Raw genomic sequence first — 17,186 nt, forward strand, 5'->3', positions numbered from 1 at the left:
GCTGTCCAAACATTCAAAGTTAAGTTAAACAGGTAAAAGGAAAAAATCGGCAACCCATCACCTGAGCTGCCAACAGTCCTACAGCTTCTCCTGGCTCAGCTAAGGCACGGAACGCTTTCAGGTATATCAGGTTTTTGAACTTACTGGATGGTAATTTCAAACTGAAAAAAACAACTGCACTCACTTTGAGCTCAATTTTCCAGTATTTCCTTTTGATATTGTTGAATACTGAGCAAAGGACATATACAATAGTTTTTAGCCAATATTTATTCTTTTTGAAGCTCATTAAAAAGAGCCAAAACAATTTCAAGTATTTTGCTTTGAAATAACGTATTCCTTTACTTTCAACGTTAAGATAAATTTATTAATAACTGGACTCTAAACATTCTGTTACGATACAATGGAAAAAATAGGCGTTGGTTGGTAGGAAACTTCTGTCATCACAACCACTCTGTGCTGCAGTCAAAAGGGTTCTTCAAGCTAGAGAGAGGACAATTCTTTTAAATTAATCAATTTGAAGAACACTTTAAGAGCTATACGCTTGAGATTTACCCAGCAAAATGCTTTAAAAACTATTTGTAATGACTGAATTCAATGTTAACCTTTCTTCCGACTCGTACTCAGTCAAGCACTTGTCAGGGTTTCCTTCCATATAGTTCTTGACAGACATGAAAATTCTCTCAGAAACAGCTCCAAAGTGTCTGTCGGGCTGTAACTTGGACAAAACAGGGTCAGGAAAACGTGCGGATTCCTTATGATACCTGAACAACAAAACACTCTGTTTAAGTATGCAAAGGTGCGTTCTTTGACTGAATGGCTGAAGAGTTAATGAAAAAAAAGTTCCTTTAAGTTACTTTTGCTTAACTCATTAACAAGTCAACTGAGAGAGACAAACAACATTATTTGACAACCTCTTTAAGAGGTCAAAAAGCTAAACGAGCTCATTCACCTCAGAGGATAATTGGTCCATGACAGGGAATTTGAAATAGGATCATATTCATAGCCAAACATTTGAGATTATAAAAAGGGCGCAATGCATAAATGTTTGAAACCTTCCCGATTCCTAAATTGCTCGAAATTGTAAAGGTTTTCATTACATACCCAGAAGGAAGAGGAGTGACAGAAAAATCAGACCATAAATTGTTCACACGCCAATGCATATGCAAAGGATGATGCTTTAAATAGAGGCACATCCTTGAAATAATCAAACCAGCATCTCAAATATTCTTAGACGCCAATTACCAAAAGATCTCTCTGTTAGAAACTATTTTCCGTTGGTCAACAGTAACACAGATGTTACAATGGAAGAGTTAAAAGACAATCATCTTCAGGTATCTCTCACTTTAGTGAAAGTCAGTGACCGCAAGTAACAAAATGTGCGACTGAAGTGACAAAACACACCCTCACGCTTAAAGGGTCCCCTGATGGCAATGTTACACAAGAGGAATACACTGAAGTCCTCTGCTACGATGGATCTTTGGACATACATTCCTCATTTTGATCGTCTAAGAAACTTCCTTGATCCTTCTGACGATTATGGTACAGTAACAAGAGAATGTGTTGGAAAAAATTATACCACGACATAGAGGAAGATTTCAAAACCTTCAATGACACCTCGAGGAAAGAAAGTGAATCTCAGGCATTTCAAGGAACCCGCCAAAGGAAAACCACAAAGCGGCTAAGCCACCAGTCACCTTCAAGGCTATATGTCCTTAAGGGACTGAGCAGAAGTCCGAGGGAAATTTACTCATTTGAATACCTCAAAAGTTTCTGGGTTTCAGTCTGCTAGGGTCTCATCTATTCAAGTGATATCCCTGCGCACAAGTTTTAATTAACTAAAATCAACAGATTATGAACTGTTTATATTCTCTTGCTAAAATGCAAGAATTGTCGATAAAATAAAAGAAACATGAGTCATGGGATAAAGCCCACCTTTTGCGCACAGCCAAGGGTGCTTCATTCCATCGTTCAATCATCTTGAGATCTGTCTGAAGGGGAAAGAAAAGTTGGTGGTTCATCTTATCAATAAATTCAACTGAACCTTTCCTTACTATTACTCTGTCCGCTACAGTAAATATCGACCGCCAAACACTTTAAGATGATCAGTGACGTGGTACCTGAAAGTTATTACCCCTCTCGGTTTCTCATTGCAATTCTTATTTTGCTCTACAAAAATCAGATAACCTTATTCATGCTAATCTTGATTTTTGTTTTCTTTGGACACACTTGAATAACATTGCCTACGCGATCTATAAACTAAATTGAAAGGAAGAAAATAAAAAAAGAAAATAACAAATTTGAATAGACATTCATTACCTTTAGTATGTTGGGAACGTTTTTTAAACTTAATCATGCCCTTTTGCTATTTTCATTACTATAATTATTCTTTTTGGCGCTAAAAATATTTTTCGAAGGTAGTTACAAGGTAATTCACCCCCATACCTCAGATCGCCCAAACGTAAGCTGACTAGCACTTGATTTTCTATTTTGTATTTCTTTACACTTGTCTGCAGCAAAATAATGGTACGGTGAGGTTCTTCTAATGTGACTCTCTTTTTGTTTCCTCATCTTTTTGTTGATCTAAAAAGGAAACATTGCAAATTAAGAAAGAAAACCCTTAGATCATGTCAAACTCATTTTGGTGTCCAGACAATGTTCTTCTTTGAATATATTTATTTTTAGCCCCATTTTTACACATCAGTAATAGTCAGCATTTGAGGTGGGTGATACCCAAAAAATGGGGGGGAGGGGGGGGGAACGAAGCATATCTAACGAAGCATATCTCCTGTTTTGTCGATGAATGCATTTTTTTATGTCATTAACTGGTTAGGGCAGCAATTGGTCGGTACTCGTACTGGGATTTAATCTGAGAGGTAGAGGTACATCAAGAAAAATGGCGAAGAAAGAAAATTCATACGGTGAACACGGTGAACTCATTTAATGGAACCAAAACTATGAAAGAGATAGACTAAGCTTGTCGATTACTGTGTAAAATCCAAATAATCTTGATTCTGGCGCCAATCACACAAAGTTTTACCAACAAAGATCGATTCTCAAGTTCTAGTTCATTATGAAAGTTCCAACACACCTTATTTTCAAGCTTGAGTGCTTCTTCTGACTGAAGATGGGGAAGAAGAGCTTTGGGATTCATTTGCTGTAGAAAAGCCTGTGTTCATCCAAAAAAAAAATGTGAACAAAGCTAAATCAAAAGCTGTTTCAGAAAATGCTTCGACCATTTGTATAGAAATTCCATTAAACGTTATTTGTTTCATTAAAAAGCTCATTCAAGTGCTTTTACGCCTTTATATAGGGCAAACACTTGGACCAGTGTTGCAGGCTCGAAAGGACGATAGAGAATTTCTACAATACAGTTTTGGATAATTAGAGCGAAAGAGGTGCAACACCTTGAAACAAATTCATTATGGGAACTTTAACTTTTATGCTTAAAAATTTTTCTGTCATGTTTTACAGGATGCAAGTAATTGAAATATGTCAACTCAACAACGTGTTTAAATTCTTCATCGACATAGCCAGTTTTATCTTTTTAAGCACCAAGGATACAATTTCTAGATTGCATGGAACCATGAGGGCGCTGTATTTTGCATGTATTTCTGGAGTCATTTTAACTAAAAAAAGTTGTCACCGTATAAAATTGTCATTTTTTTTCATCGATTAGCCGATAACTTACGAAAAAGCTAGCTTTTAATCTTATTTCTCTTTTTAAGCAAGAAGAACATACCCTTCATATCGTGATTTCATTGTGAGGGAAAACCTTAAAATTTATGAAAACTCTCAGAAAACGTGCGTTCGATCTCTAATTGGCCAAGGCTTACGTCATCTCCTACTAAAATTACACCACCTGAGGTGGGACTCGACTCTCTTCGACAAATCAGATCGCTGACAACCGTTAGTCAGTTTGGCGATTACACAAAAAGGTCAAACGTATAGCTAAGCTCTCTGTCAGTCAGAAATGTACAGGTGTGACACTGATCAAAATGTAAACAAAAATGTAAAGAACCTTGTAGTTGCTTGCCATAAAGGGAAACTGCTTCTCCGAAAGAAAGGAAGTTTTCATGACATCCAAGCCATCTTCACCATAATAAAACTGCACAAGAGAGCTGTCACTATCTCGCACAGTAAGATCATAATTGACTAGGAGACCTTCCAGGTGTTTAATGAGACAGCGCTGAAGGTAGCCACTACGACTTGTTTTCACAGCTGTATCCACAAGACCCTAAAAATAACAAAACCAACAACGCAGCTTCATTTACTTCATGCAATGGAGTATATAGATAATGTGGTATATTCATTCATCACTTCCAACATGATGCGAAGCTGGACATTGTACACGACACGTTAAGAAGAAATAATCATATTTGAAGAATGGATGATGGCTGACGAATCGACTCACACTGAAAAAGCTGCAATTGAAGCAACAATTATGAATATCGAAGACTGAAACATGACTTTAACTTGTGCCTTAAGCTCTATTACCAAGACCAAATTTTTGAAAAATTTTAAGAGATATCCAATATTCAGGATGAATTAATATCAAATCTGCGAATGTACCTCTCTTCCTGCCATACAATGAAAGAAATACTCCTGTGGCCTGATTCCTGTCAAGAAACGCCCATCAACAAATCCCCCAGCCCTCGGACTGCTATCATATGGCAGGAATGAGGGCAAAGACCTTCCACTGACCATAAGGGGTGGTCGGCGCCCCTCCAGCTCTATCTGCCCCAAGAGGCAGGAAATCTGCATGCAGTTGACTGAGGAGCCCTTAGCCCCAGACTGAACCATCAGCTGAAGATTGTTTTCAGGAAACCTCTTGAGAAGACCCAAGGGAATGCAAGCCCTGTTGATCATGTCTTGGTAATGGTCTGTCTTCTTTTTCATGCTTAGGTCAAGCTGTTTCATATCACTTCCATCCTTGTTATGGTGGGCCTCCTGTAGCTTTTGTTCCAGAGTTGAACTAGGACCATCCATAACAAAAAGTGATCACAAAACTAGAAAAACTTAATTGCCTGCGAGAAGTATGTCATATTTCATTGCAACTTAAGTTTCAACAAAATGATACGATAGGTATTCATGTAATTCATATCTGAAAAATAAGTATAGGAAATCGTATGAACGCGAGTGCATTTCGTGATTTATGGGCACGAGTGATGTTTTGAAAGTTCTCAAAATTGCACGAGCCGTAGGATTTTCTTTAAATGTGACGTACTCTGTGCCGCTGTCGTCCACACAAAAACTGAAGTCCTCGACTTCCATTGAATGGTGTTCCTGTCTTCCCCTCAGGCCAAAATGTTGAGTCAAGATCCACCACATCGTCTGGGAAAGAACTCTTGGACTGCAGTCGCCGAGACTTTGTTCACTCCATAGCATTTTTTCTTCTTCGGCTGTCAGTGCGTTCGCGGCGTTGGGTCTCTTGCCTTTTCCTTGTTGACGGAGACACTTCACTTTTCCTTCGAGTACCAACTTCGACTGGTGAAACTCTCGGTCTCGTATAATAGAGTACTTGTAGTCATGCTCTTTTAAATAGCGGTCGAGGGCTGCCAGCATGGATTTTAAACTCTCAGGTTCGTACTCACACCCGTCTTTTGTGCGTATTTCTGTGTAGAAGATTTGCAACATTTTATCGCTACTCTGCACGTTGAGTTGTTCGTGCTCGTATTCTTCCATTTTTGGGTTTACTTTTCGTTGAGTCGCCCATGTTTGCCAGAAATTTAACAAGGTCTGTGTAGCTTTCAACGTGTTTTTGTTTTTTGCATTTTCTTTAAGTTGCTCAACGATGTTTTGGTTTGACAAAGCAAACCGGCTGTCAGCCATTTTTTTATAATTTGGTGTTCAAATTTGGCGCTTCCCGGTGTTTCCATGGCAACTTCTCCGTATTGCACTCTATAACCTCTATTGCACTCTATAACCTATTTATGCATTCATCATTGACCAATCAGAAACGCGATATTTTGTTGAGTATATAATAAGTATCATTAAACTGGATCCCCATCGATAGCAAACGAAGCAGTTGGAGAGAAATATGCCCTGTTTGTCCATGTAGGTCACAACGGACAAATACTTATGTTTTAAATAGCTGGTGTAACACTCTACAGGCCAACTCCTAAGCACTGGGGTTATGGTTTGGGTTGACAGTAGGGTAATGTTAATTACTGGAAAAGCACAAAATAACAGTACACTATTGCAAGAAAAGGCCAAGATAATCAAAGAATGATTGCCAGATCTTTAAAGGAGACTTTGGAAACCTGTAACTTTACACTGATAACAAGAGCAGTAGTTGTTTGTGATAGGAATGAGGCCAGATCATTGAGTGATTTCGAGAGAGCAGAGTCCGTAGTTACATTCTAAGCTTATACAAAGACAGGTTGTTAATTATTAGGTTACTCTTTGAAATCTCAAATACAGTAACTTGTAAATTGTTGCACATGGTTTTTAAGAACAGGGACAAAATCACATGGTTTCTATACCATTCTCTTCAGCATGCAAGTGATAGTAATTGGATAGAGCCAATTGCCATGCACCACACTAACGCGTTTTAATTTCAAAATTACTCTAGTATATCACCGCTTGGGTATCTGTGCAGTTTTGATAGTAGTCAAGCAAGCAAGCAACAACTTTATTTCTAGCCTCTAAGAACGTCTTAGTTTCCCTCCCACTCACAGAAAGTTTTGATTGTTTTTATATTTCGTTAGTCTTTGTAATTTCTTCCTGATTACTACACCATTGTTTCAGTGTTTCCGTCGAATACCTTTGATGTAATAGTCAAGTGTTTTATGTACGTAGGATACACACTCAATAAACTGTCTGGTCCCAAAACAAACCTCTGTCTGTTGTGGTGTTTAGACTCACTGTTGTTGTTGTAAGAAAATGTGTGAAGACCAGTGAGGAGAATTGTGACTTTCCATTATTGAGTTATCTACCCTTTCAAAGTTAGGTTGTGTCACAATTGGCATGCAGAGACTATGTCAAGTAAGTAGTCAACATGAGTACAACCGGTCCATACCCAGTCCACACCTAGTGAATACCATTTACCTTTCACAGTCACCAAACAAACCAAGAGCCTCTTTTGTAGCTTCAACTCCAGATGCTCTCCCTTTCTTTATAAATTTGTGCCTTTTGTTGTCCGCCTTCTCCTTGACTAGGATGTCCTCTACACCTAGGGTGAATCCTTGATATTGAAGGAAAGTTGTGAACACTCTGGCCAGAGCAGTAAGTAGATATCCAGCTACTACTCCACCATACAACTGAGAAAGTAAACATTTAAGAGTAATTTCAATGAGTAGACAACAGGCCTAGCAAACCTTTTCATAAATTTATTAATAATAAGAACATCTTGTTGAAAATTTTTTAAGAGCATATGTAAGGTAACTCAACCATAAAAATTACAACAAGTTGTGTGTATCTGGTATCTAGCTTGAATCATCCAATGCTGTTCCCCACTTTGCAAAACCTTATGCTTGTTACAATGACAGTCTTTGTTTGAAAAATTATTCAAGGTGGTAGAAAGTTTTGTTATTTTTACAAACAAAGCCATAAAACTGTTTGTTTGTAGAACCATACAAAAGAAAAAACATCCCACACTGATAGCAAGTTGTTTTTAAACATAGGCCATATGTTAATTTCCTGGATAAAAATAGAGACAGTGGCTAGTCATCCCTAATAAGTTAAGAGCTAAACTGGTTGAAAAAATGCCATTTATGTGGTGATTGGTGACAACATTTGTGAATATTGGTATACCTCAATCAAGACTAATACTTAAGGCACTAAGACATAGTCTAAAGATGATTTACATACATATGGAATATAACATACATACTTATAAACAACAAGTAACTCAGTCAATATTAAGCATTTTATTATATGACTTTTCACTCTTTCTCTTTTGTCCTTTCTTCTTTAAGCTCACATCTCAAAGAGACTAATAGATTTGAAATACATACCTCTACCTATATCCTCAAAACCTCTGTATTTCATTAAATTTAATTATACTGCTTCCCCAGAGCTTTTATGTAAATACCTCATGACAGCAGTGCACCAAACCAAAAGAAGTAGGCCCATAATGCGCTTTGTCCAACACTCCGCTGAGTAAATGCCCTTGACGAACCACCACCTATATTCATATGTGTGAATACAAATGATACACACTTAATATGTGATAATATGTTATGTCACCATTGAATAAGATAGGATATTAAACATTCTTGTTCTATCATCACACCATTTAGCCATTTTAGGGCAATAGAATGCGCAAAATTTGACAGTATTACACTATAGGTAAAGTCTGTGCTCAAGCCAAGTGGCACATCCAGCCGCAACTTATCCTGGTTTCCATAACATGAAGTAACTGGGAATATTGCTACTACCCCCTGGATGGGATGTCAGAATATTACAAGGTTATCCCCAGCATTTCATCAAGCATCCTAGACAATTTGCCCATTTTCTGGATGAGGGAGAAAATGTGAAAGCAAGGTGGTTTCCCCAAGAACCAAACACAACAACCAGGTCAGGTCTCAAACCCTGGACTTACTGACCAGGAGTCCAGCGCAGCAACCATTAGGCCACTGCATCTCCCCCATTGCATGGTAAAACAATGCAAAAATACAGTAAAAAGCAAAGCAATAAAATGGCCTTGGTGGCTTGTGTTTTTTAGCAAAAAAATTTGAAGTGCATCAGATTTTTTTGTGGCCACAAGGAACACTTTATGTTGTTTTTGTCTTCTGTACACTTTGTATAAGGTCGATGTGATGCTCAAGTTAGGCCAGTAGAAATGTTTCTAAAAAAGGAAACCAAAATACTACAAAATGAAATAATGCTGGGATAGTAAATCCCTTATTTTATGGTTTAAAATATATCACAAGCAGACATTTTGTTCATTGTTCAGATCACTTCACCTGTGTGGCAAGAAAAATATAACACAACTTGTGAATTATCTTCCCATATTACATATCAAACCATGGGATAAGGTAGACGCTATATATATCACATATCTGTATTTGGTTATTGACTCCCTACAAGACAGTTCAAATACATACAAGACCATACTCAAAAAAATGGAACTGAAGGGTGAAATTGAAAAAATGTATGTCACATTCAGCTTGAGTCTATTTCTTTTTTCACTAATTTTTCAATTAATACTAAATTTTTTACTTCCAAAATTTCTAACAATCTAACATTAACAGCCAATTCCTATGTCATTACAAGAATCATACAGGATGCTAAGCATCAACAATAAAGAATGAGAGTCCTTAGGAATATAAAATGTCATGGTGACATTACCAACTAAATTTGTTTAACTCATTTCTTTATTTTACCTCTGCCTCCGACATCATATCTCCCTTCAATGAAAATAATCCAAGAAAGTGCTCTTTGGGTTTACCAGTGATCCAATTCTTCATTTCACAGTATCCGAAAAAAAAAAAAAAAAAAAAAAAGCATATAATCATCACATAATCAGTTTTCTTTACTAATAGTTAACTTTATCTATTCAAAGTTATTCATGGTAATGAGGTTAAAAGAGAAATCTTTGTAGAATCTGTAGACTAATACTCTTAAAAACACTTTAAAGCAAATAATTACTTTTCCAACAATCTTGGCTTTCCCTTGCATACTCAGTAGCTTTGCTTCCTCTGGAATGAGGTTAAGCAAGACTGTAGATATGACCTGTGAAACAGCCAAAAATAACACAATTGAAGCTCTTTGTGTCTAACAACCATTATGTTTCTAAGAATATGAATTCTCGTTCTCAAAACGATTCATTTGATGATTGTGGACTCCCCATATTCTTAAATCCATTGTGCTCCTATGAGGCTTACAATTTGTAATTTTCCTTTCCTTTTTTCAAGTCTGCTCTTTTTTCATAATGAAGTTTCTCCAGACAGAGAGCATAGGTATATTTTCTTTACTTGTAATGTGACATCAATAAGCTCAAATTTACTATTCAATCAATTTAACCTCATAAACAACTTACAATCATGAGATGATGCTCAACATGTAGTTCAACAACATACTAGATCACTATTACATAAACCAAAGGGGACCATGGAAGAAGAAAGAGGGTAAATCCCATGATCCCTGCAATACACCACAGTTCAACTTGAAGGCTTGAAGAAGAATTATATTGATCAATACACACTGTCTTGTATGCATCTACTGACTGTGGTATGACCTAAAACACCTCTTGCCACTTTAGCAATTTAAGGGGTCTATTTAAATAATGAAACACATAGAGTTTACACAATCAATTGAAACACTGACCTGCTTTCCTGACCACAGCTCACAAGGCTTGACAATGCAAGGCCTTAGCATCTTTATCTTCCTGTTCTTGAAACTAACAGCACTATAAACAAGCTGCTGATAATCTGACCTAAAAAATTATAAATATATGTGAAGTATTTAATTGATTCACGTAAGATGACTTTTGATTAGAATATACATACAGAAAGTAGCATAATATCATCAGTAAAGTTAGATATATAATTGTGTTGCAATTCTGCATAAAAACACTTTTTGAGTGTATCCAGCAAAACCAAATCTACCACTAAATCGAAATAAAACTCACAAGAAAACAATCAGAACTGCAAATAAAGTCAATTAAACAACCTGAAGTGTGGGAAGTGCAAAAGACCAAGTGAAAACCAAGTTTGGTGACTAATTGGTTAAAAGGGTCACATATTTTCTAGACCAACTTTATGCAGCATAACAAAACAAAACTGAAGAACATTCAAGACTCAGTGGCCCACATTCTAAGTTTGGATACTAGCCAAGAAACCTGGCAAAAATATAGACTTCAGAGAAGAAAAATTGTGAAATGACAAAATAACTATGAGCTGTTTGAATGGAGTCCCATCCCACAACTAAAACCCTTTCCTGGTTACGACTGAAAGAAGCAAGCCAATAAGTAAGTAAAAATGTTGTTTGCATATCTATTTGCTACCCATTGAAAGTTTATATACAATAGTCTTTGACCTTACATACTGGACTAAGTTTCTGTCTCAAAACATTTTAGACAGGAGCTAGTTGTTGAAATTTTTTCTCAAAAGAGTACTGACTACACCTGCATCAGCTTTCATTGTTTTAAGTTGCTCTAACAACCAAACTACAGGCTGTGTGAGGGATATGGGAGGGGCTTTGGGTCAGGTGCTTTTTCTGTCTTCATACACTCTGATTTATGTCTTAGAAGCACCCCATGACTCAGTCACCTCTTAAACATGCGTCCTCGGATGGTCATCCTCACTCCGGCCACCATGTGGTCCTGAATTAGTCCATTAAGTGGTGTGCCATCTTTCGGAACCAAGTACTGAAAATTTGTGCTGGCTGAACAAATCAAATTAAAAGGTACCAGCTAAATCATGGTAAGAACTATTCACATCAGGTACCCAGCCAACCACACTGTTTAATAACACCCTTTTGCAGGATTTACACAAATTTTCCTGTCTGCTTAGAATTACATCAGAAAAAAAATTTCCAACACTATTAGGGTGTTCAAGAAACTTTTTCTTGGATCACCTTTCAATAAGTGGCAAAAGTTTTGGCATGCTTTACTTCTTTTTTATCTCACCAGTTAAACTGGTCTAGCTAGATAAAATGGTCTGACATGTCTAAATGGCCTTACTAAATACAACATTTCAACAGATCAAAATGAACCAACCCTTTAAAATGGTCTGGCTAGACAAAATGGTCTAACCAGCTAGGATGGTTTGACTAGCTATTAATAGTAGTTTATCCTGTTAAAATGGTCTAACCAACAAAATGATCTAAATGGCTTGAATAATTTACTAGATAAATGGTTCAGCTGGTTAGAATGGTTTAATTAGATAATGTTCCAACTGATTAACTTGACCTATCCTCTTAAAATGGTATATCTATATAAAATTACCAAACCAGCTAAAATGGTCCATCCTGTTAAAACAGTATTTAAGTTATAATGATCTAAATGGTTAAAATAGTCTAAGTAGATAAATCATATAAATTGAGAAATCGTATTCTTGGTGTTTACAAATAGACGTTCAACTACTCTGTTTGGTTATGGTTTTGGTTAACATTGTCTAACTAGATAAAATGCTTTTACTGAATAAAGAGTCTATGTAGATGAAATAACCTAAATGTTTAAAATGGCTTGACCAGAAAATTAACTTGAAAGGTTGTAATAGCTTAACTATATAAAATTCCTCATTGGTTTGAAAGGTCTAACAAGATACAATGGTTTAAGAGGTCTTAGTGGTGTAACTATATAGCTAGCTAAAATGGTCAATGCTGTGAAAATGGTTTAACTAGATAAAATTTTCCGACATATTAAAATAGTCTAATTTGATAAATTGATGCTACCAGTTAAAATGGTCTGACTAGATAAAATTGTCCATCTAGTCAAAATGGTGTGACTAGGTAGAACTAGTCAACAAGTCATGTTGGACAAAATGTTCCTGATGGAAAATGATCAAACTAGCTAAATGATCCAGCTGTTTAAAATAGAGTAACTGCACTAAATGATCCAAATGGTTCAAATGGTCTTACTAGATGAAATGCTCTAATTTGCTAAAATTGTCCAACCAGTTATGGTGTATTAAGATACAATGGTCTGCTCAATTAAAATGGTCTAACTTAATAAAATGTTCCTACTAACATAAATGCTTCAACCAATAAAAATGATCTTATGGATTAAATGTATAACCAGAGAAAATTACCTAACAAGAATACATTGTCCAACTGTTAGAAATGGTATAACTACAGAAAATGGCCCACTGGTCAAAAGGTCTAACTGGCTAAAATGATCTACATAGATAAAACTGTCAAAAGTAGAAAATTGGTCTTACTAGATAAAGTGGCCTATCCTGTTAAAACATTACTGCTAGATGAAATGATCCAACAGGTGTAAAGTGTTTAATTAGATAAATCAGTCCACCTGGCAAAAATAATCTAGCTAAATACAATGGCCTTTATCAAATGATCTAACTAAATCAAATGGTCCAACCAGTTAAAACGGTCTAACTTGATAAAATGTTACAAGCAGTTAAAATGGTGTAAGTAGATTAAATGATCTAGCTGGTTAACATGGTGTAATTACATAAAGTCTTACAGTTGGCTAAAAAAGTCTACCAAAATAAAATGGTTCAACCAGTTAAAATGGTCTAACTATTATAAGATGATCGATAACTGACCCTCTTATTCCAACATGCAAACTACAGACTCAAATATGTAGAATTTCTGAGTGTTTTAACAAGTTGTGCAGTGTTTTGAATGACCCACAGGTCAATTCAAAGTATAAGAAATAGGTGAAAATACTACTAGTACTTAAGAAGCAGAAGGCTGTGAAGAACCAAGAACAATGGTACAGTCCATTTTCTTTTCTCCTTTGACTGACACAATTCAAACACAAGCATAGCTGACCTGTCAATCAGGTTGTTTTATAGTGCAAAATAACCAACAGTTCAATATTGCAGTACTTGAGTTAAATGCTAGTTGTATTCTACTTAGTGCAGTTACATGCACACTAGCACTTGAGACTATCCAAAAAGGTCAAATGGATACAGGCTATAAAGTTGGGGTGTTGATCACAAACCTATGTGGTAGGCTTCAGCCCTAGCCAATTCATTTTGAGGAAAATGAGCATTCATTTCATCGCCATCAAAATCAGCATTATAAGACTTGCAGTTGGCATAATGAAGGCGAATGGTCTTTTCCCCAGGAAGTACACGAGCCTCAAAGCAAAAACAAAACCAAAAAAAATCATTAGCCTTACTTGCATATAAACTGCCATTGGGCTTTGATGGCAATTAACCCTGTGCTTTTTATATACATGTTGGGAACTACTACTAACTGAGCCACAAAACCATCCATTGAGATTGAGGAATATATTCAGGGTCTTTGTGCCCTGAGAAGGATTTAATGACAGGTAGCACAAGTGAATAAAGTCTACTAGTGGTTCAGAAAAGATGCATGATTTAATTTTCATTTCTGTTTTAAACCTTAAAGAATTATCAATAACAACTGATAGTTATATTTAACTTCTTTGTAATTACTATTTGCTTTTAGTAAAGAAGAGTTTCATTTTCTCACCTTGTGTGCCATCATACTTGGCCTATGAAGTGACGGCTGTCTGTTAAGCAACAACACATCTCCATTCTGAAGGTGTCTATAGACCTGTAAATGACCACAATTATTTTTATAAACACCATCATCTTTGTAAAACTCTGGAGGATTCTCTCTACTTCATTGTGATCATCTTAAATTCTTCTCTCCTCACCACAAACTGCCCCCTTGTTTAGCAAAGCCACCAAGTAACCTGTACTGTCTACGTCAACTTAGAATCATAAAAATTAAAAAAGATATATGCTGCAGCTTGCCCCCTAACCACCAAACCAAGTCATCAGTTTGGTGAATTTCACTGAAAATTTAGTCACAAAAACCAGATTAAATTTTATGTATTCCTTTACACTAATTATAAATCCTAATCCTAAATCTGAAGGGTTCTCCTTTTGAACGTTCTAGCTTTTGCAAAGCAACCACTTAAATTCCCATCAATCTTTTCTTTCCACCTAGATTTGGAGTTTCTTTTCATTTCTGTAGCATTGCATTTTAGCACCAAATGTTTCAATAGTTCTTTACAAGTAACAGCCCTTTCATGAAAGATAACCTATATCCAGTTAGATTTAAAAAAATAAGTTCACACTATCTTATGGAAAAGGCTTACATCTGAGAATAGGATTAAGTTGTAAGGTTTCATGAAAGTCTCACATTAAATTAACAGTCATTAACAATCAAAGTTCCTTTTCTACATTATATGGGTTCATAGTCAGCTTAAAATCCTCTTTTTTTTTGACAATCAAAATTAAGTATAATTCTTGGGGTTAGTGTCATTCCAAAAAGAGTAAAGCTCAGTTACAGTTTGCAGCGAAATGAGAACATCGAGCCACTTTCCATCAAAGTACACCATGGGTCCAAATTGAACATTGTCTTTAGTGTGAAATTAAACTCCACTGACATGAAAACCACAGGCAGAAGAGCAGTCTAGACTAGACTTGGACCAATATCCCATTTAGGATTAAGAAGTTTTTTTTGCTCATAATTTTCAGCTTGTTCAAGGTGTTTTGAAAATGAGAAAGGTGCATAACTCTACCTTCTTACAAGGGCTAACCAAAGTTCTTATGTCAGTTGATGGTGTAAGCAAGCGCTTTGCAATCGCCTGTCTTTGGTTGGGATCAGTTTTACTGAGAAGAGTTACTTTGCCATCTTCATTTTCAACAAAGGTCGCCCTGTTAAACAGGAAAAAGGCAGCAGAGTTCAAAACAAGGTGCTTCCTTGACAAAGTGAGACCTACCTAAAAGATACAGCACATGCATATATGAACTAAATTAATTTATGCACAATTACCTTTTATACAATAAGGACAACTATTGCCATAAAGTAAGTTATTTGGTAGCACTGTTCTTGAACAACATAAATAGTGTATTTAACTCAACAATTATTAATTATTAAAGTTAATTTTACATAAGTGTACACAGTGAATTTTTGGAGGCATACAATCAAGATCCTAACCCAGGATGTTGAAGTGGACCATTAATGACAGCCTGTCTTAGCTGTTTGACATTCCAGTGAGTTACAGGTTGTGGGTATGTCAACTTCAGAGCAAACACCTAGCAAGGGCAAAAATACAGTAAAACTTCAGTGGCAAATTTCTTGGAGAAATTTCTTGGAAAAAAATGTTTATTTTAGTGGCTGTATGAATGTATGCCTTATCCCTAGTCATCTATGGAAAACTAGATAATTAACACCTTTACAAATTGGTCTTTTCACTCCCTGGAGTAACCAAAAATGAATTCCTTTTTGCAATATCCCTTGATTTCATACAAAATTCTCGATCAGTTTAAACATGACTCTTTCAGTCATTAGGGAGCTTAAGTGCCACAAGAACCAGAAGTTGAGAAATTTTGTTCTTGGTGTTTACAAAATAGACTTCAACTACTCTGTTTGGTATATACTAAGAAAAACACTTTCAAGTTTATACTTTGATTTCAAAGAATGTCAAAATTAGTTCCCTTCCTCTTTTAGCTGCTGTTGAAATATCAAAAAATGTCGTTGGTTAATTAGTTTTTGAGTTGTTGCTTATTTCTACAGGTAAGTCTTACAACTGTTATTTTCTAAAGGACAGAAAATAAATCATGAACAAGGGAATTTTGAATGGTTTAGGTTTCTGCTTTTTTACAAAGTTCTACACAGGAAAAATCACAAGACAGGAGAAAAAATACAACTAATCAGTCACTTAGACTACTTTTTATTACCTCTGGGATTCCAATCTCATCCACATTCAGGAATGGATCAGGTGAAATCACAGATCTGCAAGCATAGTCCACCCTCTTTCCCATCATGTGCTTTCTAAACAGTCCCTCTTTCTTTTCCAGTATCTGTAACAACATTTAAGACTATTACCATAATCCAATCATTCATTTAATAGCCTAGGAGCATTTATAATCCTGTGGGAATCTTGTTAAAAAAGAAAGCCACTTACCGAGATGTGTTAAGTGGACACTGAGGAACATGAAAATTGTTTTCAGCAGTTTGGTTACATGCACCTACAGCTGCTGTGATTGCCTTAAAACACGATGTTTTTACCCAAGCATGGAAACCAGGCTAGACCTTAACATTCCCTTAAACCACCCTTAATGGAAACAGATCATTACCAAAATTTTTCATATTTGGTATAATCTGAGTAACTTTTTGCACAAAAATTGCTACAATGGGTGTAGAATGTGATACTCGTGTCTCACCAAGGAAACAAGGCTGAACCTTAAAACGCCTTAAAATGGTTGTTAATGGCAACCAATCTGCTCCAAAATTACTTCTTCTTTGTGTTTAAGTTCACCTGACTCATATTGGTAACTTTTAGGTGATAAATATGGTCTACACCACATTATTTAAGCCTTGGCAAAGGCATCCTAATCATCACCCTCCTCACTTTCTTCTTCCTCTTCATCATCATCATCATCATTATATCGTCATTCTCATTGTCATCAACAAGTTCAATGTTGTCTTCTTCATCACTGTCAGCACAAAGCCCATTCCCATTATCTTCACAATTAAATGTTCTTGAATTTAAGTCCTACCCTTTAACATTGATATCGCTTAGTTGAGCATCTCTCTTAAGCATTCAGTTACTCTTACCTTGATTGAGCAGTAGA

General features: G+C 36.0%; 1 protein-coding gene across 1 annotated transcript in view; it reads right to left on the reverse strand.

The window, feature by feature from the left end:
• LOC113678428 (DNA-directed RNA polymerase I subunit RPA1) overlaps positions 1 to 17,186 on the reverse strand; it is a 36,191-nt gene that overhangs the window by 13,289 nt on the left and 5,716 nt on the right. The window contains exons 6-23 of the mRNA XM_027195313.2: positions 16,290 to 16,412; positions 15,547 to 15,644; positions 15,128 to 15,263; positions 14,068 to 14,151; positions 13,571 to 13,709; positions 11,214 to 11,328; positions 10,270 to 10,378; positions 9,592 to 9,675; positions 9,327 to 9,404; positions 8,033 to 8,125; positions 7,048 to 7,259; positions 4,570 to 4,972; positions 4,019 to 4,234; positions 3,089 to 3,166; positions 2,443 to 2,580; positions 1,933 to 1,988; positions 603 to 761; positions 62 to 161 (exon numbers count right to left, since the gene is read on the reverse strand). Coding sequence (XP_027051114.2) covers positions 62 to 161; positions 603 to 761; positions 1,933 to 1,988; positions 2,443 to 2,580; positions 3,089 to 3,166; positions 4,019 to 4,234; positions 4,570 to 4,972; positions 7,048 to 7,259; positions 8,033 to 8,125; positions 9,327 to 9,404; positions 9,592 to 9,675; positions 10,270 to 10,378; positions 11,214 to 11,328; positions 13,571 to 13,709; positions 14,068 to 14,151; positions 15,128 to 15,263; positions 15,547 to 15,644; positions 16,290 to 16,412 — 2,421 coding nt within the window. The remainder of the gene's footprint in view (positions 1 to 61; positions 162 to 602; positions 762 to 1,932; positions 1,989 to 2,442; positions 2,581 to 3,088; positions 3,167 to 4,018; positions 4,235 to 4,569; positions 4,973 to 7,047; positions 7,260 to 8,032; positions 8,126 to 9,326; positions 9,405 to 9,591; positions 9,676 to 10,269; positions 10,379 to 11,213; positions 11,329 to 13,570; positions 13,710 to 14,067; positions 14,152 to 15,127; positions 15,264 to 15,546; positions 15,645 to 16,289; positions 16,413 to 17,186) is intronic.

This window comes from Pocillopora damicornis, chromosome 11, assembly GCF_964200805.1.
Source record: "Pocillopora damicornis chromosome 11, jaPocDami1.2, whole genome shotgun sequence".
NCBI classification, from domain to species: Eukaryota; Metazoa; Cnidaria; class Anthozoa; order Scleractinia; family Pocilloporidae; genus Pocillopora; species Pocillopora damicornis.